This window comes from Montipora foliosa, chromosome 3, assembly GCF_036669935.1.
Source record: "Montipora foliosa isolate CH-2021 chromosome 3, ASM3666993v2, whole genome shotgun sequence".
Lineage (NCBI taxonomy): Eukaryota > Metazoa > Cnidaria > Anthozoa > Scleractinia > Acroporidae > Montipora > Montipora foliosa.
Window position 1 is genome coordinate 24,221,548 of NC_090871.1, and position 17,500 is coordinate 24,239,047.

The 17,500-nt window shown below is 39.6% G+C and overlaps 1 protein-coding gene and 1 pseudogene across 1 annotated transcript in view; both read left to right on the top strand.

Moving 5' to 3' along the window:
- LOC137997124 (uncharacterized) overlaps positions 1–3,403 on the top strand; it is a 25,683-nt gene extending 22,280 nt beyond the window's left edge. Inside the window, exon 6 of the mRNA XM_068842910.1 lies at positions 1,424–3,403. Coding sequence (XP_068699011.1) covers positions 1,424–1,764 — 341 coding nt within the window. The 3' untranslated portion in view covers positions 1,765–3,403. The remainder of the gene's footprint in view (positions 1–1,423) is intronic.
- A 7,985-nt stretch (positions 3,404–11,388) lies between these two features.
- LOC137994650 (uncharacterized) overlaps positions 11,389–17,500 on the top strand; it is a 22,163-nt pseudogene continuing 16,051 nt past the window's right edge.

A 17,500-nucleotide genomic window follows, 5' to 3' on the forward strand; every position in this document is an offset into this window, starting at 1 on the left:
TTAAACATTTATAAGCCACTAAGCACCTAAGTCTCTGTCACTAAGCCACTAAGCCTCTGAATTTTAGCAATTGTTTAACAGAAAGCCAGTTAGTATGGCGAAGTAAGGGTGTTACGTGGTCGTATATTTTAGAATTTGGAACTATTTTACAAGCGAAATTCTGGATTGATTGGATCTTGTTTATATTAGTGGCAGAGGTATTTGACCATACTGGAGAACTATAGAGTATTTTACTGAATGCAAGGGATGAAATTATCAATAAAAGAGTTTGAGTCGAAACTCGCTTTAACTCGGTTAATTTGACATTGTTTTCACAGCAACACCTTGTTACATTGCGCATAAGTCATCTTCGAGTTTCCGAACGGCCAAATCAATATTTGACATGGAAAACGACAGGAACACTTTCGAGTCGTCGACGTATGACCCCAGACAGCATATTTGAGGTGCAAACGGTAGATCGTTCAAATAGACGCAAAACAATAGTGGCGAGAGTATAGCACCTTGGGGTACTCCACGTGTGATTGGCAGAGGATCGGATAGAGTATAGACTATTCAGGTAGACTGAGAGCGGCCAGATAAATAGCTCTTAAGCCAAATAACAACAGCAGGTGATGCACCCAGCATCGAAACTTTGTGAAGCAGTTTTCGATGAGTTATCTCTTAAAATAATAATTGCTCGAATCATTTATATGATTGTAGCTAAAAGATGTTGCCTGTAACATAAGACCAAGGAGAAAGCTTGATGGGATAGTTGTTTCTAGGACTGATCTTGGTCAAGAGGGAAAGTACAAAAAGAGCGCGAAACTAAATCAATGAAACATTGAAGATAATGGAACAAATTCTGGCGCAATAGAGCTGTTTTAGATGACGACTGTAGAAAACAGCCTTATTCAGAATTAAATTTAAGAAGAAATTAAGAGAACAAATTCATGGAGGAAAGCTCTCCAGGATCAACGCTGATTGAGAGTCTAGCCGCATTGTTCTTCTCCGTGGCTTGTCACGAAAACCAATAGAACATAGAAAAAAGACTGCAGTGGGCATTCAGTATGTGGACTTTATATCGAATAAAAATCAACCGACACATTTTGATGATTTGTCTCTAGAAGAAACAGATTGCGTGCAATGTAGATGACGCGTGTTTCGATAGAATTGTTAATTTCAAACCTATTTCTATTTTTCCAACAAATCTATGTGCCCACTTTCTTAGAAATACAAACATAATTATCTTCATAAAATATATGAATTCCTCCAGTCGTTATTTAATATTCCTTTAGCCCTTTTAGCCCACCTTTCTTGCCAATCACTTTCCGGGGAAAACAGTTTCGTAATCCTGCTCTCTAGTACAGCTTACGAGACACATGGGGATTAAAGACACTGGTCTCTGAAACCACCACTCTTTTACTTCATCTCTCTTTGTTTTTAGGTGGTGGTGGTGGTGGCTTCTACTCCAGTGGAAGAAGTTCAAGGCAGTTTGGTGGTAGCGTGGGAACTGGTGGAGAAGGAGGCAAGGGGTTTCTCCAAGGAGGAGTGGGTGGTCGAGCCCTGTACAACAATGCTGTTGGAGGATTTGGAGGGGGTGGTGGTGCCTATGGATGGGGAGGCGGTGGGGGAGGTGGTGGAGGTTATTCTGGGGGGAGTAGCGGAGACAACGAGTTGGATTCATGTGGGGGAGGAGGTGGATCTTACAACACTGGAAAAAATCAGCAGAATGAATGTTGTTACAATACATCCGGACATGGTAGAGTGACCATAACTTTAACGTAACGCATTAGGTTCAATTGAGAGTTCTTTTCAAGGATCATTTTAATCATGAAAAAGCATCCTCCTCCTGAGTTTGGGCTCACAAAAATCTCTTTTTAGTAAGCGACTTTGTTTAGTGTTGAATAGACATATTGTAGACCTACGGAATTTAAACATCTCGAAAGGTTGTAGATATTGTGAGGAATGAATTATTTTGTGACCATGCTAGACTCACGCTACTCTGGAGACGAACCTGACACTGATTTGCCGTGTTATATCCGTAACTTTCTTTTGCACGCTGTGGATAGCACTTAGGGCACGTTCGATTGGCTGTATTCCGGAAAAGGAATACGAGCAGTAGAAGTTAGAAATCTCTTTTTACGGAGATTCATATTAAAATTGTCGAACACCTGCTAAAATGGTAAAACTTATCTTTATTATCCTTGTTTCTTCAAAAGGCCAAACATACAGTTTTAAATCATCACTCCACGTATTCGTATTCCGGAGTACGGTTAATCGAATGCAACCTTAATTTAATATCGAGCCAACGATTCTGACCTCGTCTTGTATTTTTAGCATTTTAGTGGCGCGCTTTTTGTCATTAAAATTTTTTTGGCATTAAAGAGCATTGATCAGCGCTTTTCTCTGAAACTGATTTCCTGCAAAGGAGGCGCTTCCTTGATGCGGTAGCAGGCGAGAAAGATCATAAACTTCACCACTTCCGGCCGCCAAAGTTTGTATCTCGCTATAATCTCAGGAATCAAGCGCCTCTTCGTTCGCCCGGCCACACGCAAAGATACGTTCGTGAACACTTTTACACCAGCAATGTCAAAGAAGTAGCCTTTCTTTGTATAGTTCTCTATTAGTGATATTTTAGAGTGTTTTCATATTTTTCTATTTATAAAATCATTTGTGAAAAACAATGACATTTTCTTATGTTAATTTGTCCATTTCAGTCCAAGTAGGCAGCTTATGTTTAAGTATTTTCTTAAACTAACTATTCGTCTATTTTCAGATTTTTGACTCGTTAATTAGTTTTCCTAGCTTCATGCACTTCTTTCAACGAGCTACCTTTGTTTAGAGAACAAATTACGTTTTATGGTTGAGAAAATAATTCACTCTTCGGCTCGTGAAACTCTGACTGGCGTTTGAGCAGAGCGATCTTTTTCTTGCAAATTAAATGCTCATGAAATCTTTTGTTTAGAGTGGAACCCCAGCTGACCTATGGTATTTCATCTTAAAAACTAAAACTAAAGACACACAGTCACTGACTGCAGACAGATAATGCGATCATGGAATTCTACTCCCCTCTTTTGCATGACAGCCTCTTTATTCACAGATGTACTGCTGGTAGCACATCACACCACCACCATCAGCTCATGGCAATTTGGTCATCATGATTCACTGTGCGATGAAATGCCTTCAAGATTGTTTACAGTTAGTCGAAAACTTACAAGCTCACAATACCTAAACCGAAAAATTTAATACTTCCAGTCCATTTTATCCGAAGGCTTTGAGTGAAGTGGATTAAAGTTATGCATGAAGGAGCCGCTTTTTATAATGTGGCTTGTAAAGAGGTTTGTGAGCTTCGATTGTTCTGGCCTTTCCTGGATCAGCCCCTCTGTGCACCATTAAAAACGTGCGGGTTCATTTCAGTCTCCTCTGTCTCTTGAAAATGCTTCGTTGTTTATTTAAAAAAAAACTCTGATTTCTCCAAATGAAAAGACAAAAGGGATAAGTAAGCGAATAACGTCGTTTTCAAATATTCTATAGGAAAGATTAAGCATCACGTTTACAGCAAACGGCAAACGTTGGACTAAAATTTGCGTTTTGCCAAAAATGGAAGAGACTCGTTTGATATGAACTCATTTCTTGCATGTTAGCAGCAGGTATCAAATAACTTTTCAAAAGAGGGAGACGAGTTACAATGACGTAATTTTCATGCTTTTATGACAAGCAGCAGCCCACCGTTTCGCGTTTGTCTTTTCACGTAAACGCGATGCTTAACTCTCCATAGTCTCCACCCCGGGGGGTGGGGACGGACTCCCATATAAAAAGGACAGGGGTGCTCGTACCTTTTGGGGGTTAAAAAAGCGGTTTTGGTACCTCATAGGGTGTTCAGCCTTAAAGGATCCACAGCGGGAGCTTTAGCGGTACCTTTTAAGGTGCTGAACCGAAAAATTATGACAGGAGACATTTGATAATTAACTGTTTTTTAATGTTGTCTAATTAAAACCCATAATTTGGTACCTCCTAAGGGTGAAAAAAAATTCATGCCACGCCCACAAGAGAGGATCTTGGTACCTCTTGGGGGTTCTTTTCAAAATTTCCGACGAGCACTCCCGTCCTTTTTACATGGGATTCCCCCCGGGGTCTCCACCCATATGCCAACACAATATAAGTGAAAATCGACGTGTGTTCTTTATCTCTTACGAAACACCGGATACGTCATTAGAGAATAATAACTAGCTGCTGCAGATTAAAAAAAAAAAAAAAAAGACACTCCAAGACTCTGAAGAAATTGGTGATGATGAAACTGACAAGGTTTACCGCTACGACAGGAACATTTACACTAATGAACCCGAAGTACCTACGAAGGATACCGATTGTCGAGGACAAAGAAGATTTCAATGCCACTACTGAAGAGACTGGCTCTCAGAGAGTTCAAGTCAATAATGATTTTCAGGAAGAGTTTGTTCCCGGGCTAAATCCTGAATCCGGAGGAATTAGCTCCGGCGTGTTTCTAGAATGGAAATTAACATTTTACCGGACAGGTCCCGAGGATAGCATGTCAGGGAATGGAGTTTTTTAAAAATCTTTATGAACATTAAATCATTCACTTAATATTAAAATCTCGACTTCACAGAACAAACACCAGCACAACATTAGGTTTACATGATAGGTACAAATTGTTATTCTATTACTACAAAATAATCACCCTGGACGACAGAATCCGCCATTTTGAAGATGGGAGTAAAGTAACTCGCGGGATATATTGTGTATGAGAATTTTGATGCAAATGAGGAAAAGAATGTAACTTGTCCTTTATTTGCCTGCAAAAAACCTGTAAATTTTTCCCTGCTTCCTTACGACGTGTTTACAGGTGTTAGGATGATGTCATCATATCTAGTGAGATACCTATGCAATTTACACGTATGATGCAATAAAAAGTTCCGAGATGTTCGTCTTCCACGAGGTAAATCATGGCGTGTTTAATGTGTTAATGTGTTGTGTGGGTTGAACGAATTCTGAATTCATGTTCCCGCGTCATGAACGAAACAACAGGCATTACCTTTACCTGTCAAAGTTTGCACTGATTTCAAATGTTACATCAGAAATTTGACGTTGGAATCCTCATTCATTTGGGTCATTTCAATAGCTTTGTTTTACCCGGTTTCCAAAATGGCGAATTTTACCATGAAGAAATTTATTAGTCGAGAGAGTCACTCGTCATGTTAAAATATCTCTGAAGTTTATGAGTTTTCAGAGTCCTCTATTGGTGAACTACAGATTACGTCGGATGTTGCAAAATCACTTCGCGTGATGTCACAACGTAGACTTAAATTTATTATGCTTAATTGGGGTGACACTTAATCTAAAGAAAGACAATGGTTGCTAAGGAAGCTATATAGTCAAGAGGCCTACAAAGAGGTTGCATGGATGGTTATTTGAAGTACCTTTTTCAATGAAAATTTGACATCACTTCAATAAGAGGGCGCATGCGCAACTAGTCCAAGTCCTTTGCCGTGCATTTCAGTGAAAAACATGTAAAAAAAAATTCGAAATTCTCAAAATGGTGGTCAATGAGGTAGATTTCAAGATACCTTGGCTTTATAGCATAGAAACACTCTTTGAAGGAAAAGGATGTATTTGCAAGTCTTCCAACCGGGTCGGGTCTGATCTTGAGAGCAGCACAGATCGTTGCCGATGAGCTGTTATTTTCTTCGATATGTCCACATTTCAAATCTTCCAGGGCAACACGCTTTGTAGATTGTTCTTGAGAATGGCTAGGCTGGTCCGAGCAAGGCGTTGGGATTACATTGACTGGTAAGAGATAGCGGGAGACGTTTTCGAGTGGACAATCTTTTGAATTGTGCTATATTCATCTCGTGAAGATTGGTCAGGAGCGCTTTCGTTTCTCTGTTTAGCGCTGACGACAATTCCTACAAATTTACGTAGAATCGATTTCCACTTTACTCTCCATAGATAACAATTCCGCTCGTACTTTAAAAGAAAAACCTCTTTGACCAACAAAAAGGTTTTTATTCGTATTTTTTACCGTGTGCAAAGTACACGCGAATTCATCGTAAAATCTCTCACGGTAAAAGCCAATCAAAACTCGATGATGTAATGATCTATGGGTAAAAACCAATGAAATCATTGTCCACATACCAGGAAAAATCGCGTGGTATTGAACACGATTATTAACGGTAAATCATAGACGCTCCTGTCCGATTTTTTTTGCGGAGAGTGGGCGGCTGTACAGGCTAACCAAATATGGTTGTGAGAGTTGAACAAGACAAAGAAATGTTAAATAGCGGATGGCAAAAAATGGTAACTGTAGAGAAAAGGGACTCGAGAAATGGTTATTAGGATGGTTCCATAGCAACAGTTTCGTAGTTAAGAGGCACCCTCCTTAAACAGATCTTCTTCTCAGGCTTGTTGAATATTGTTAGGAGAAGTTGACCCTCATACTAGGATTTTTGCTAACAAGGGGTTTGTGACCAAATTATCCGTGCTTAGTAACAGTCCACTTGCGGCTAGATTTCACGATTTAGTCATTTTTACTAAATTACCGTAATCCGAATCATCTTGAAGTGCTACTGTGACGGAAAATCAATTTTTCTGTTACTTTGGATTTCAAAACCGTGACTATGTTAACTAAGCACTAACTGACCCAGGTTTTCAGGCCTTGATTTCAAAAGGGACACCTATTTATTATAACTAAGAATGTTCCTATTTAATGGTCCGCTATTAATAACTTTAAAAAGCTGGCTCCAGGAGAAAATAACGTCGAAAGCCCTATTCACATGGCATAAGCTAACCAAGGTTAGACCTGGGCTCAAATTAATACGGTTTAGTTATCGTCGTGTGAACGCTGCTAACCCGGGTTCGACCGGGGTTAAATCCAACCTCTGGAGAGGTAGGTTCGACCCAGGTCGAACGTGGGTTACTTTTGCAGCGTGTGAACGCAACCTTGGTCGAACCCAGGTTAATCTTAATTCCACACATGCGCACTTGCACATTTACCTATCGAGCGTTGCGTGTGCGTATTTCATGCTCCTATATTTTCTCCATATATTCAACGTGTCGAATGTCGTTCGGGCAATTCGAGATCTCCAGTTCAGATAGATGGCGAGCCGTCTTTGAACAGAAACTTTTTCATCCGCTTTCATCTCTCTAAAATCTTGCGATTCGTGAAACGAAGTTACACTAACGCCAAAGCTATAATTATAACAATTTGCCTCCAAATCTCCACCATAAATAAAGGATTGTCGTCCTCCATATTGTCGCTATTGCACTGTCCTGTTCTGGTAGAAATGCGCATATCAAGTAAAAGCAAACCCCAGTTCGCCCCAAGGTACGTGTTCACATCAGTTTTCTGAACTTCTCCGTGTGAACAAATTAGGGGCGAACCCGGGTTAATTTAAACCCGGATCGAACCTAGGTTAGTTTATGCCGTGTGAATAGAGCTGAAGATCCACTAGTTTAAGAATGCGTGTGTAAGCGGTTGAATTAATATGCAGCACGGGAGTTTTGGGCTTTCAGACTTTCAGACTCTTATTACATATATATTAAATGCATTTACACGATAAAAATTAAAGCTAGTAAGTAAATGACGTCAGTTTTCCCTAGATCCAACCCTCGCACGTCGAATTGGTCAGTTTTGAACTTGAGTAATGGCGGACCCAAAGTAAACAGCCTTTGGATAAAAATCAAAGCTCAAAATTTTGCCACTTAGGTATTAAGCAAACACACTATCAAAAAGAAGAAAAAAAGGAAGTGATTTTTTTGGCCATTGTAGCACTTTAACTAGTAAGCTGAAGCCCGGCCTTAGATTCGACCTCTATTGAAGTATCAAAATACGTCCACGGTTTGCCTGTTTCACTTGTCCTGTGAGCGGACAAATCAATAAGTCAGGTTAAATAACTTCCGAAGTGCTTTGCTGAGTGATCACTCGGTGACTTGTGGCACGCATTGATTTGAAATGAGCTGATATTAAAGAATACGAGCAGTTCTTCATCTTGTGTTCAATCCGTCCAGCCCAACGGCGCAGAAAAAGGAATAGAGAAAGAGAAATACCGCCTGGCGATCTCTTTTGGGATTGTTTTTTTTTTCGCGTTACGCTCAACTGACTGACTGTGCGGAAGACGGACTACTCCTTCTTAAAAGTGAAGCGTTGCAAATTATTTCCAAAAAATCCCTTAATGATCCATAATCTTGATTGAATCTTTCATTAGAACGGATTTTAGCCAAGTATAAAGGAAAGCCACAGTGACTCTGTATTATCTTTTATATTTTGAATTACGTGATTGGCCCAATAGTTTCGCGCCGCAATTTATTTAAACCAATCACTAGCAAAACTCTTACAAAATTCAAAACTTCCCAGAATTTCTGATTGGCTCGTTTACGCCGTGTGAACCAGTCAGTGGGATTTAAGCCCGAAGGCTGAGTGCAAGATGTCTGGGAAGCTTACGGATGCCAAAACGCTCGTGATTTTAAGGTTAAAGGAACGGAGACTTGAAATTAACGTTTTCTTTTCCGTATTTACACTTAGTGAAAAATCTGGCAAAGAATTTCGACTTTCCTTAACCCTTGCTTTTATTGTGGTCGTTAAAGCTTACTTTGTTATACAAAATTGATGCTCCCTAAAATGTTTTCTCCATCCTTTTATTTAAGTCAGTCCAAGACTTTTTGTCTTAAGAATGAAAACGAGTTTTCTCAAGAAAGACTTCACTTTAGTAAACTTTGTTTTACAGGAAATTTGAAAAATTCACGCTAGTTTGTCATTTATCCTTGAATAAAAAGCATTACGCCTCTTTCAAAATAATTAACAATTATTGGACGATTTTGAGCAAAATATCGATCGTGATTTGTCAGTGGCGAGCAGATCAGCCTTCGGCTTCGACAAATAATTAATCTGCGAGACACTGACAAATCACGATATTTTGCGATAACCGAGTTCAATAATTGTTTTATCATTTTATGACTGAGTTAACTTTGTTTTTCACAATTCCCAACAATTAAATCTTTTTCTGAAAACTCAGGAAAGCGAACTACCATTTTCACACAAGACCGTTGTTTTAATTACGCATGAGCAGAATATTACTTGCAGCAAAACACTTATTTGTAGACAGTTATTTGCAGGTCACGTGGTGGACTCTCGATCAATGAAAAGGAAGGAAAAATACATCGAATGATAATTTAATTAATTTGAGCCGAACATCATTTAACTCCCTGCTTCTTGGGTGAGTATCATGTACAGTTCACCCCTGCTGATGACTTTAGAGTTGAGATCAATAAAATATTACGGTTTTGTAAGCATTCTCTTGATTGTAATAACAGTGCTTCCGTTGTGCCTACGGCTTTAGTCGAAGCACCAAGGTTAAGTTGTTTCAGAAAATCAGATTGCATCATTGCAGGAACCACACAACAATTATCACATTACATTCAAGGAACAAAATACGGCAGTAAGAAAGACTCATAATATGTAGCCTTTATGTGATGTTAGAGCAATTTTCAAACGACTGTCGATCGTCGAAAGTAATTACGCGATTGCAATTGCTACGATTAGTGATTGGTCTAATAATCTCGCGCCAGTTTATCAACCAATGATATAGGAAAACCAAAACAAATCGCGACTCGCACGCGCAATTTTTCCCGCGTTTTGAGCAAGTTACATGGAATTGATGCCAGTTTGGATTGGTTCATTGTGCGATTTGCACCTGCTGTGATTGGTCGAAGTAAGTACTTTGGTATTTGTTTTACGACACTCAATTGAAAACCGCTCTATTTAAGAGATATAAGCATCACTAACTGCGGAAGGAAAGTGTTCCAAAGGCGAATGACAACGGTATCCTATGTCGTAGCTTTCACGCAGATCCTCTTGGGGTAATTTTTTCTTCCTTTTTTCAAAACTAAATTTGGATGGACATCAATCAAAAGTTTCCACGACAATAGTTCCATTCAGTTGGTGGCAGTTGCATTCGTCAAGGAAACATTTGATTGACGTCCACTCAAATTTAGCTTCGAAAAATGAAAAAAAAGTCTTTGAGGGGCACGTGTGACTGGTAACCGCTGTAAAGAACTCTTATAGCTATTGTGGTCTATTGGACCATTGAATGATAAGCTCATGTTTTCCTTCTGCCACTTTTCAGTCTTTTTCCGACTACTTTACCTTGGAAACTGTTCTTCCCCGGCGCTTTCACCATTCGATTTTAAATTCCTATACCCGATACTGAATGAACTCGAAAAACTGGAAAATTGGCGCATTCCTACTAGGGTCTAGTTTTCTCCTTACTTTTTCATCATTGGCGGGAATCACGTTCAACTCTGAAGATGGCTTGAACAACGTTGTCGATAGTTTTAGTCACCAACAACCGTCTATGCTCAGATTTCTAGCCGCTGGTGTCTCGTCGCGCAACGAGACACCAGCGGCTGGAAGTCTGAGCCGAAAGCCTTTGGCAAACGAGAGCGAGAGTTGACGAGAGTTGAAACTCTCATTCTCGTTTGGCCAGGAACCCTCTCATCCTCTCTCGAGGACTCATCCAATTTGAACCTGCTCAAATTCTTCATGAGAGTTGGCGACAGTTTTGTCTTTTTTAGCCGCACACGAGAGTTTGAGAGAGAGAGGCTTGCGGTCAGCAGTTACTGTTTTTTTCCAGCGGGCTCAGATAAAAAAGGACCAAAGACTTGAAAGATAGATTGGGAAACTTCCTTACCAATGTAAGATATCGTTGCCGTACCAATCCGAAATTGAAAATGTAGCGATGGGAATGTTTTCCCTGTATCGCGGAAGCGCAACGTAAGCGTTGGCCTCTCAGCCGGGTTTGATGACCTTGTGGCCTGAACCTCGTGCTTTGTAATCCTTGGGGAGATTGCAGCTAGAATTTCTCAAAACTGACATTTCCCCTATTATTCAACTTACACGACGTACAATCTACTTCAAACTTCAAGTCTACTTCAAAGAAAAGTCATACCGGCTGGCTAGTCGCCAGATTTTCCCAGGGTAGTTCCCATGCTCTCCCTTTTGTTTACGCACGAAAACTCTGGACAGGCTCTCGTCAACTCTCGCTCTTTCGGTCACTCTTATCTCAGCTCTCGTCAATTCTCATCAACTGTCACTCTCGTTTGGCCATTGCTCAATAATTGTTCTTCTCAGGAAGAATCAAATTCAATCAAAGTATAAAAGCTAAACTTATATATTAAATTTCATTGCTTTTTTACATAAAACATGAAGTCCAAATTAACTCTCTGTAATATCTTATTTCAAATATGTAAAACATGCAAGTACAAAGGGTCTTTTGTCAAGTGGTATTTAACGGCTGGTATGACATTTCTCGTGTAATATTACCGGGAACCTTTGTTAACCTGTGAGATTTGAGAGATTGAGTTTCGTCTTCCTGTTTTCGTGATACATATTACGGTACCACACTGTTTAGTAGTGTTTTCAGATAAAACTAAAATGGATAAATGCAAAAAGGACAGTCCAGATCCTGAACGGTCTGTACCAGGGGGAAATTGTGCGCGTATTCATAAATATTCATCTGTTTTGTCTGTGTTTGCGATGATGTTGACCATTGCTCTTTTCGCAAGAAACGAGGGAGTGATTCGCGAGATGAAAATGGCCGAGGCAGAGCTTTCCGAGGAAATTCAACAAATGAAAGTAATTCTGAAACAAAGAGCCATGTATCCCCGGAAAGTGCACAAAAACGAGAATGACGCAAGGGGTAAGTTGTTACGAAATTATGAGAACTTTGTAAGTGTTTCTTGCGTTATTTACCTTGTAGAGGTAAATGGCAAAACGCCATTAAAAGGAATCCCGTTGAAAACCAAAACCACACAAGGGAGATAACTTCGATCTGTATGTTGGATAATAGTTTTGTCTTTGTGAAACTTGGAGATACAAAAGAGGGCTATAAGGTACTGTACTGACTTTATCTGAGTGAAACTACAATCGACCAGTCTCACGTAAGGTCTCATCAGACGAATAAACAATGCACATCTTAACTTGACGAGGATCACCCTTTTTGAGTTGAACGTATAAAAAATTAAGTGAAGCTATGATCCTCGCAGTTACGAAAGTAATTTTTACGAATTGCGTAGAGAAGCCTGAAAAATTAAGGAATTGAAGGGGGTTTGAACCCGTAATCTTACGATGCCGTTGCGAGGCTCCAACCAACTGAGCTATGACGTCGCTTATGTTGTGAGCTGGTCATTTGTGGGTTCATAGCTCAGTCGCTTAGAGCGTCGCACCGGCATCGCGAGGTCACGGAATCAAACTCCGTTGAAGTCCTGAATTTTTCACGCTTCTCTACGCAATTGCTAAAAATTGCTTCTTGAACTGCCAGGATCATACCTTCACTTGAGATTTCATATCCGAAGTTCAATTTTTGACTCATTTCATGTATCATTTCGTTCGTTGGATAAAAAATTGTACAGGAAATCACAAATCTTGGTTCCCAAAAGGAATCAGAGACGGTTCGATCATTTAGAAATTCTTAGCTGGCCAGAAAACCTTGCCTCGGTATAAATGAATCCCGCTTCAAAGAAAAATCCTCTTTGTGGAAACTGCGCCGAGATAAAAAAAAAAGCATCAACTTGAGTTTGGGAAATGACATACTGCTTTTCGATTTCCAAGTGGCGTACATTAAGGAAAAAAAACAAAATCGAAATAGAGCTTTTAGTGCTTTGTCATTTGACTCACTGATGAACTCTTTCATTGCTGTCGCAGTGAGTGAAACTGAAACGAACGAACGAGGAAGCCCTCTAATCGGGAGAAGAACACATTTGCTCGAAACGCAAGCGATTGAAACTTTAATGATTCACTGTCTCGCACCAAAAAAAAAGGGCTCAAACTGGTGAGACTCCCAGGGATTGACCAAATATTTGAACAAATATATCTTTCTTGGTCATCTTCAACCTCCGTGTATTGTTTTCTGTCTTCTCTGGAGTGGCGTTCAGAAGGACGGACCAGTTGAGGGTCCACGTTTTGTACCGTCCCTGCTCAAGACCTATTAAAGTCTCCCCTCAATTCCAATTCCACGCACGAACTGTCGTTAAATTGCAAGCATAATTGAACATCTCCCTTCCTATCGGCAGCCTTTCTACTATATAGGTTGTTTTGCTAATCGAGTTAATTGAAATAATAAAGGTCGGCCTTATTTAACTCTTGACATAGATTCACAGTTCCTTGTATTTACAAAACCCTTGTGTACAACTTCATATCTGCTTTTCTGGCTTTTTTATTCTCAAAACCTCATGATATCTTTTTGTAATTTTCTTCCTTAAGATATTTTGCCTTTGTTTGTTTCCCTGGTCCAAAGTTCAATCTGGTGATACTCTCTTATTTCCTACAAATAACATTCGGGACAGCATCTTCACTCAAAAATTCGCCGCAACGGATGTATCGTCGTTCTAAGAGCCATTAAAGATGTTATCTAAACGATCTTTGAGATTTACACGATTTTTTCCTTTGCAGATCTAATGGAAAGAAATAAAATTGTCCGTCGGCATCTTCCTGTTAACAACACTGAATCTGACAACAAAAACGATTTTCGTCAAGGAATCGATAAATATGTGGAATCGCTTATTGTGAAGTCCTGTCGCCCTTCAGAAAAAGTGTGTCTACCAGGTCCCACGGGACCAAAGGGAGTTCAAGGCCCTCGCGGTAAAAGAGGATCCAAAGGTACCAAAGGTAGAAAGGGAATACAAGGTGTCATGGGTCCGCCAGGTGAGCCTGGCAAACAAGGCATGACAGGAGATCCTGGAGAAAGCGGTGTTAAGGGAGAAAAAGGTAATTAAGATAATTAACTCCGTGAAATATTTTTGTCTCTGAGACACTGAAGAAAGTTACTTGGCTTACTTTTTCTGACAAAACTTCTGCGTTTTTTCAGCAATTTCACAATGAATCAACCAACACTATTCCAAATTGAACTCAATCATCGAGCACAGTTCTCTGAAACTAGCTACAACAAGTTACAAAATTAGTGGAGACACTTCACCTTCTTGGGGCGTTATTAATTTACCTATCGATCTGTCACACTGCAGCCCCCCTCCTCCCTTCCCTCTCCCCCCCTTATCAGTGTTTCTAGCAAGACAAAGAAATGTTGAAAACTTAAAAATTCAACATTGAAAGGGGGAGAGGGGAGGGGAAGTGGAAAAGGTTGAAATTCTAGATTCGGCGGGTATTGGAAGCTAGAAAAGGTGTTTTTTTTTTAACAATTTTGCAACTTGTTGTAGCTTGCTTCGTGTTTTCTTATCTTTACTTTAACTTCTTCATCGCTCCTTTTCATGTATCCTAACTGGTAAATAGCGTTTTTCGTCTCATAGGGCAGTCTAGTTCGCTTCAACTGACAATCTAGAGTCAAGACTGAGTAACAAGTGGAGAGTCGAGACCAGCTTATATTATGTACTGTTTGAAAAACGAGTATCAGTGTTTTATCAGGTTTAAAAACATGAGACGGCCAGTGTTTTTAGACCCGCGCTGCGAGTTTTTTTGAACGGCCTCACAAACGTTTCACAAAAAGCATGTTCCTCGGGGGTCCGAACAAAGGTTCAAAATGTGAGGGGAAACATTAGCACACACAAAAATAAGCCGGGCCTCATTGTTATTCTTTGTATGAAGAATTCTAATGAGGAGTGTTTTATTGCCCCTGGAAGTATCATTGTAGCTTGCGCGTAGATAGAGTTACAGTGATATAGACCTTATTCATAAATGGCGGTCAAATTTATAATTCTTTTGTCCACGTGCAAATTAGCCTACCAAGCCTCATTTTAAAGCAAGAATTCTTTTCAATTCACTGTATGGTATGGAGGCTTGGTAGGCTAATTTGCGCTTCGACAAAAGAATTATAAATTGACCGCCATTTGTGAATAAGGTCTATAGTATTACATATCTGGTATACCAGAAAATATCTCGATTTGCCAGAACTAGGCACGCACGGGAATAAATGGGTAATGATGACGTTTTCGCACCAAGTGCCTGGGAGTAAGTCTTGGGTACGAACGAGTTGAGCAGAAAACGGCCGAGGGCGTGGTTGATCGGAACGTAACGTCTCAATCATGGGATGTATCTGTAATGGGAAATCTTCACGTACGGGTTTCTACATTATTGTTGAGAATATCTTGCTATCTGTCAAGGAGTGTCACACGTTACATGCCGTGCAATCTATCGTTGGAGAAGCTATTCAAACAGTAATAGAAAGCTTTTGTCCGCCTTTGTCTTAAGTCGGTTTCTTCACAAAGGGGTCGAGGAGTGACTAAATTATCTCACGACAACGAGAATCCTTTGGTTTGATTAAGAGTCGCGGGATGATTTCATTTGGTTCTTGGCACACTGCCAACACTAATGAAGCCGAAAATAACTCCAAGCCTTTGCCAAAACAATACTCTACTCTTTTAGATTATCACATTTTTCCCTTTTACCGTTTTTACATTTTTTCTCACACTTCCATTTTGTATATATTTGCATCTCGCGCATTTATATTTTAGTTTTTTAAGGCTTTAGTCTGGAAGCCGAAAGCCTACGTTTTTTAAAATTTTTTACCAGGGAACACTTTTTTACATGAATATGCTTCCAAAACCTGGTTAATAATAATAATAATAATAATAATAATAATAATAATAATAATAATAATAATAATAATAATTTAATACTTCTATTGCACGCCTTGATGATACAATGATTATGTGCGCATTACTATGTCAAAAATAAAGATCTATGCAATAGTGACAATAAAAATGTAGACTATAATATTAATAAAACTTATCTAAATATCCAAGTTACTTATAAAATATAATAAGAGCTGTATCTAAGTTAGATCTAAAATTACAATAATAGTATTGCAAATAAAAGCTATGTGAGTTTTCTATTTCTATTAATAAAAAGCAGCCCTAAAGAGATGTGTCTTGAGTTGACGTTTAAACGAGGTAAGGTGCGAGATTGTGCGTAACTCAGGTGGCATTGAGTTCCAGAGTGAAGGTGCAGCTACTGCAAACAATCGATCGTTTATTGTCTTCTAAGCTTTACGCTTGAACGGGACAAGGAGACGACCATTGGTGGATCTCAAGGTATACTTGGAACTAGATTGTAACTCAAGTAGATTGGTAATGTAGTCTGGTACAATGCCATGTAACGTTTTAAAAACAAATAAGAGAACCTTATACTGGGTGCGCTCCTTAACTGGAACCCAGTGTAAATACCAAGAAGTAGCGGCGTAATAGGGCAGCGGCGTGGCGCACAGCAAACTAGCCTTGCAGAAGCATTAAAGACGCGTTGTATCTTACTCAAATGAAAAGCAGGAAGACCATACAAAAAACTGTTGCAGTAATTTAGGCGCGACGTGATGAACGCATGCACTAAGGTCTTGGTATCCAGAACCAGATCAAGGACATCTAAATAAAGCTTTAACATTAAACCGTGCAACATCAGTGGGTATTCACGTTACTCAAGACTAAAAGACTTCATGCCTTGCACTTTGTTATATTTTTTAAAAATAATGGCCACATTGGGGCAAAAATGGACCTTGCGTTTCTTTTAGTTTCTATTTCGACTGGTGCACCATCCTGTCCGCCAAGATCAAACCGTCTACTTTTATATTCGGTTCTGATTTGTTCTCTCCCCGCTTCAACATCAATTGCTCCGTTTGTATACTACTCCTAACAGCTGGGGCACCTGCAGTGTCAACTATTACTAGTCGCCTTTAAAGCTCATGCACCTGACCTTTTATCGGTATATATTTTGATGGGCTGTTAGGCTCATGCAATTTTAATGAATTTTGAAAACATTCATTTAATTTTTTAGATTTTTTTAACAAGAGAAAGGGTATTTTTGAAATCACGCTAGAGATGAAGTGATCCTTTTAGCTCACAGAGTTAAAACAGTTTTCAAATCAAAGCTTTGCACGATTTTCTTCTTTGCATTGTTGATAGAGCTGACGTAACTGGAATCCTCGGTAACCTAACCAAAGTGTGCACGAACTCAGTGTTTTTCTTTCTCTTCAGTTAGATAATTTTACACCCTAACCCATTAACTCGAACTGCCACTGAGAAGTAAGTCACACCTGATTACCCTTAAAGGTTCGAGTTATGAAAAAATTTACCTGAATCTTCTTCGCTTGAAGGTAAAACAGGACACCCTGGACATCCGGGACCTAAGGGAGAACCGGGAGAGTCCATATCTGTACCGCAAGTAACTGTGTCTCCTGCTTCAATGACGGTGACTGAAAATCAGCCTGCTACTTTCCAGTGCTCAGCTGATGGTAATCCAAAGCCGAGAGTATTCTGGAGTAAGATGAATGGCTCACGACCGGTAAACAGCAATGATCAACAAAACAAACTGGTGATAAAGAAGGCTGTCTATAACGACTCAGGGAAATACTTTTGCAGAGCAACCAATTTGCTGGGAAAAGATGAAAAAGTGATTGAGCTCTTTGTCGAAGGTCAGAATCACTTTCTTAAGACAAAAGGTTACAAGTAGCCTATAGCCTCACTTTCTGATGCATTTCTCGCGTCACAAGCAGTTGGCATTTATACAGGG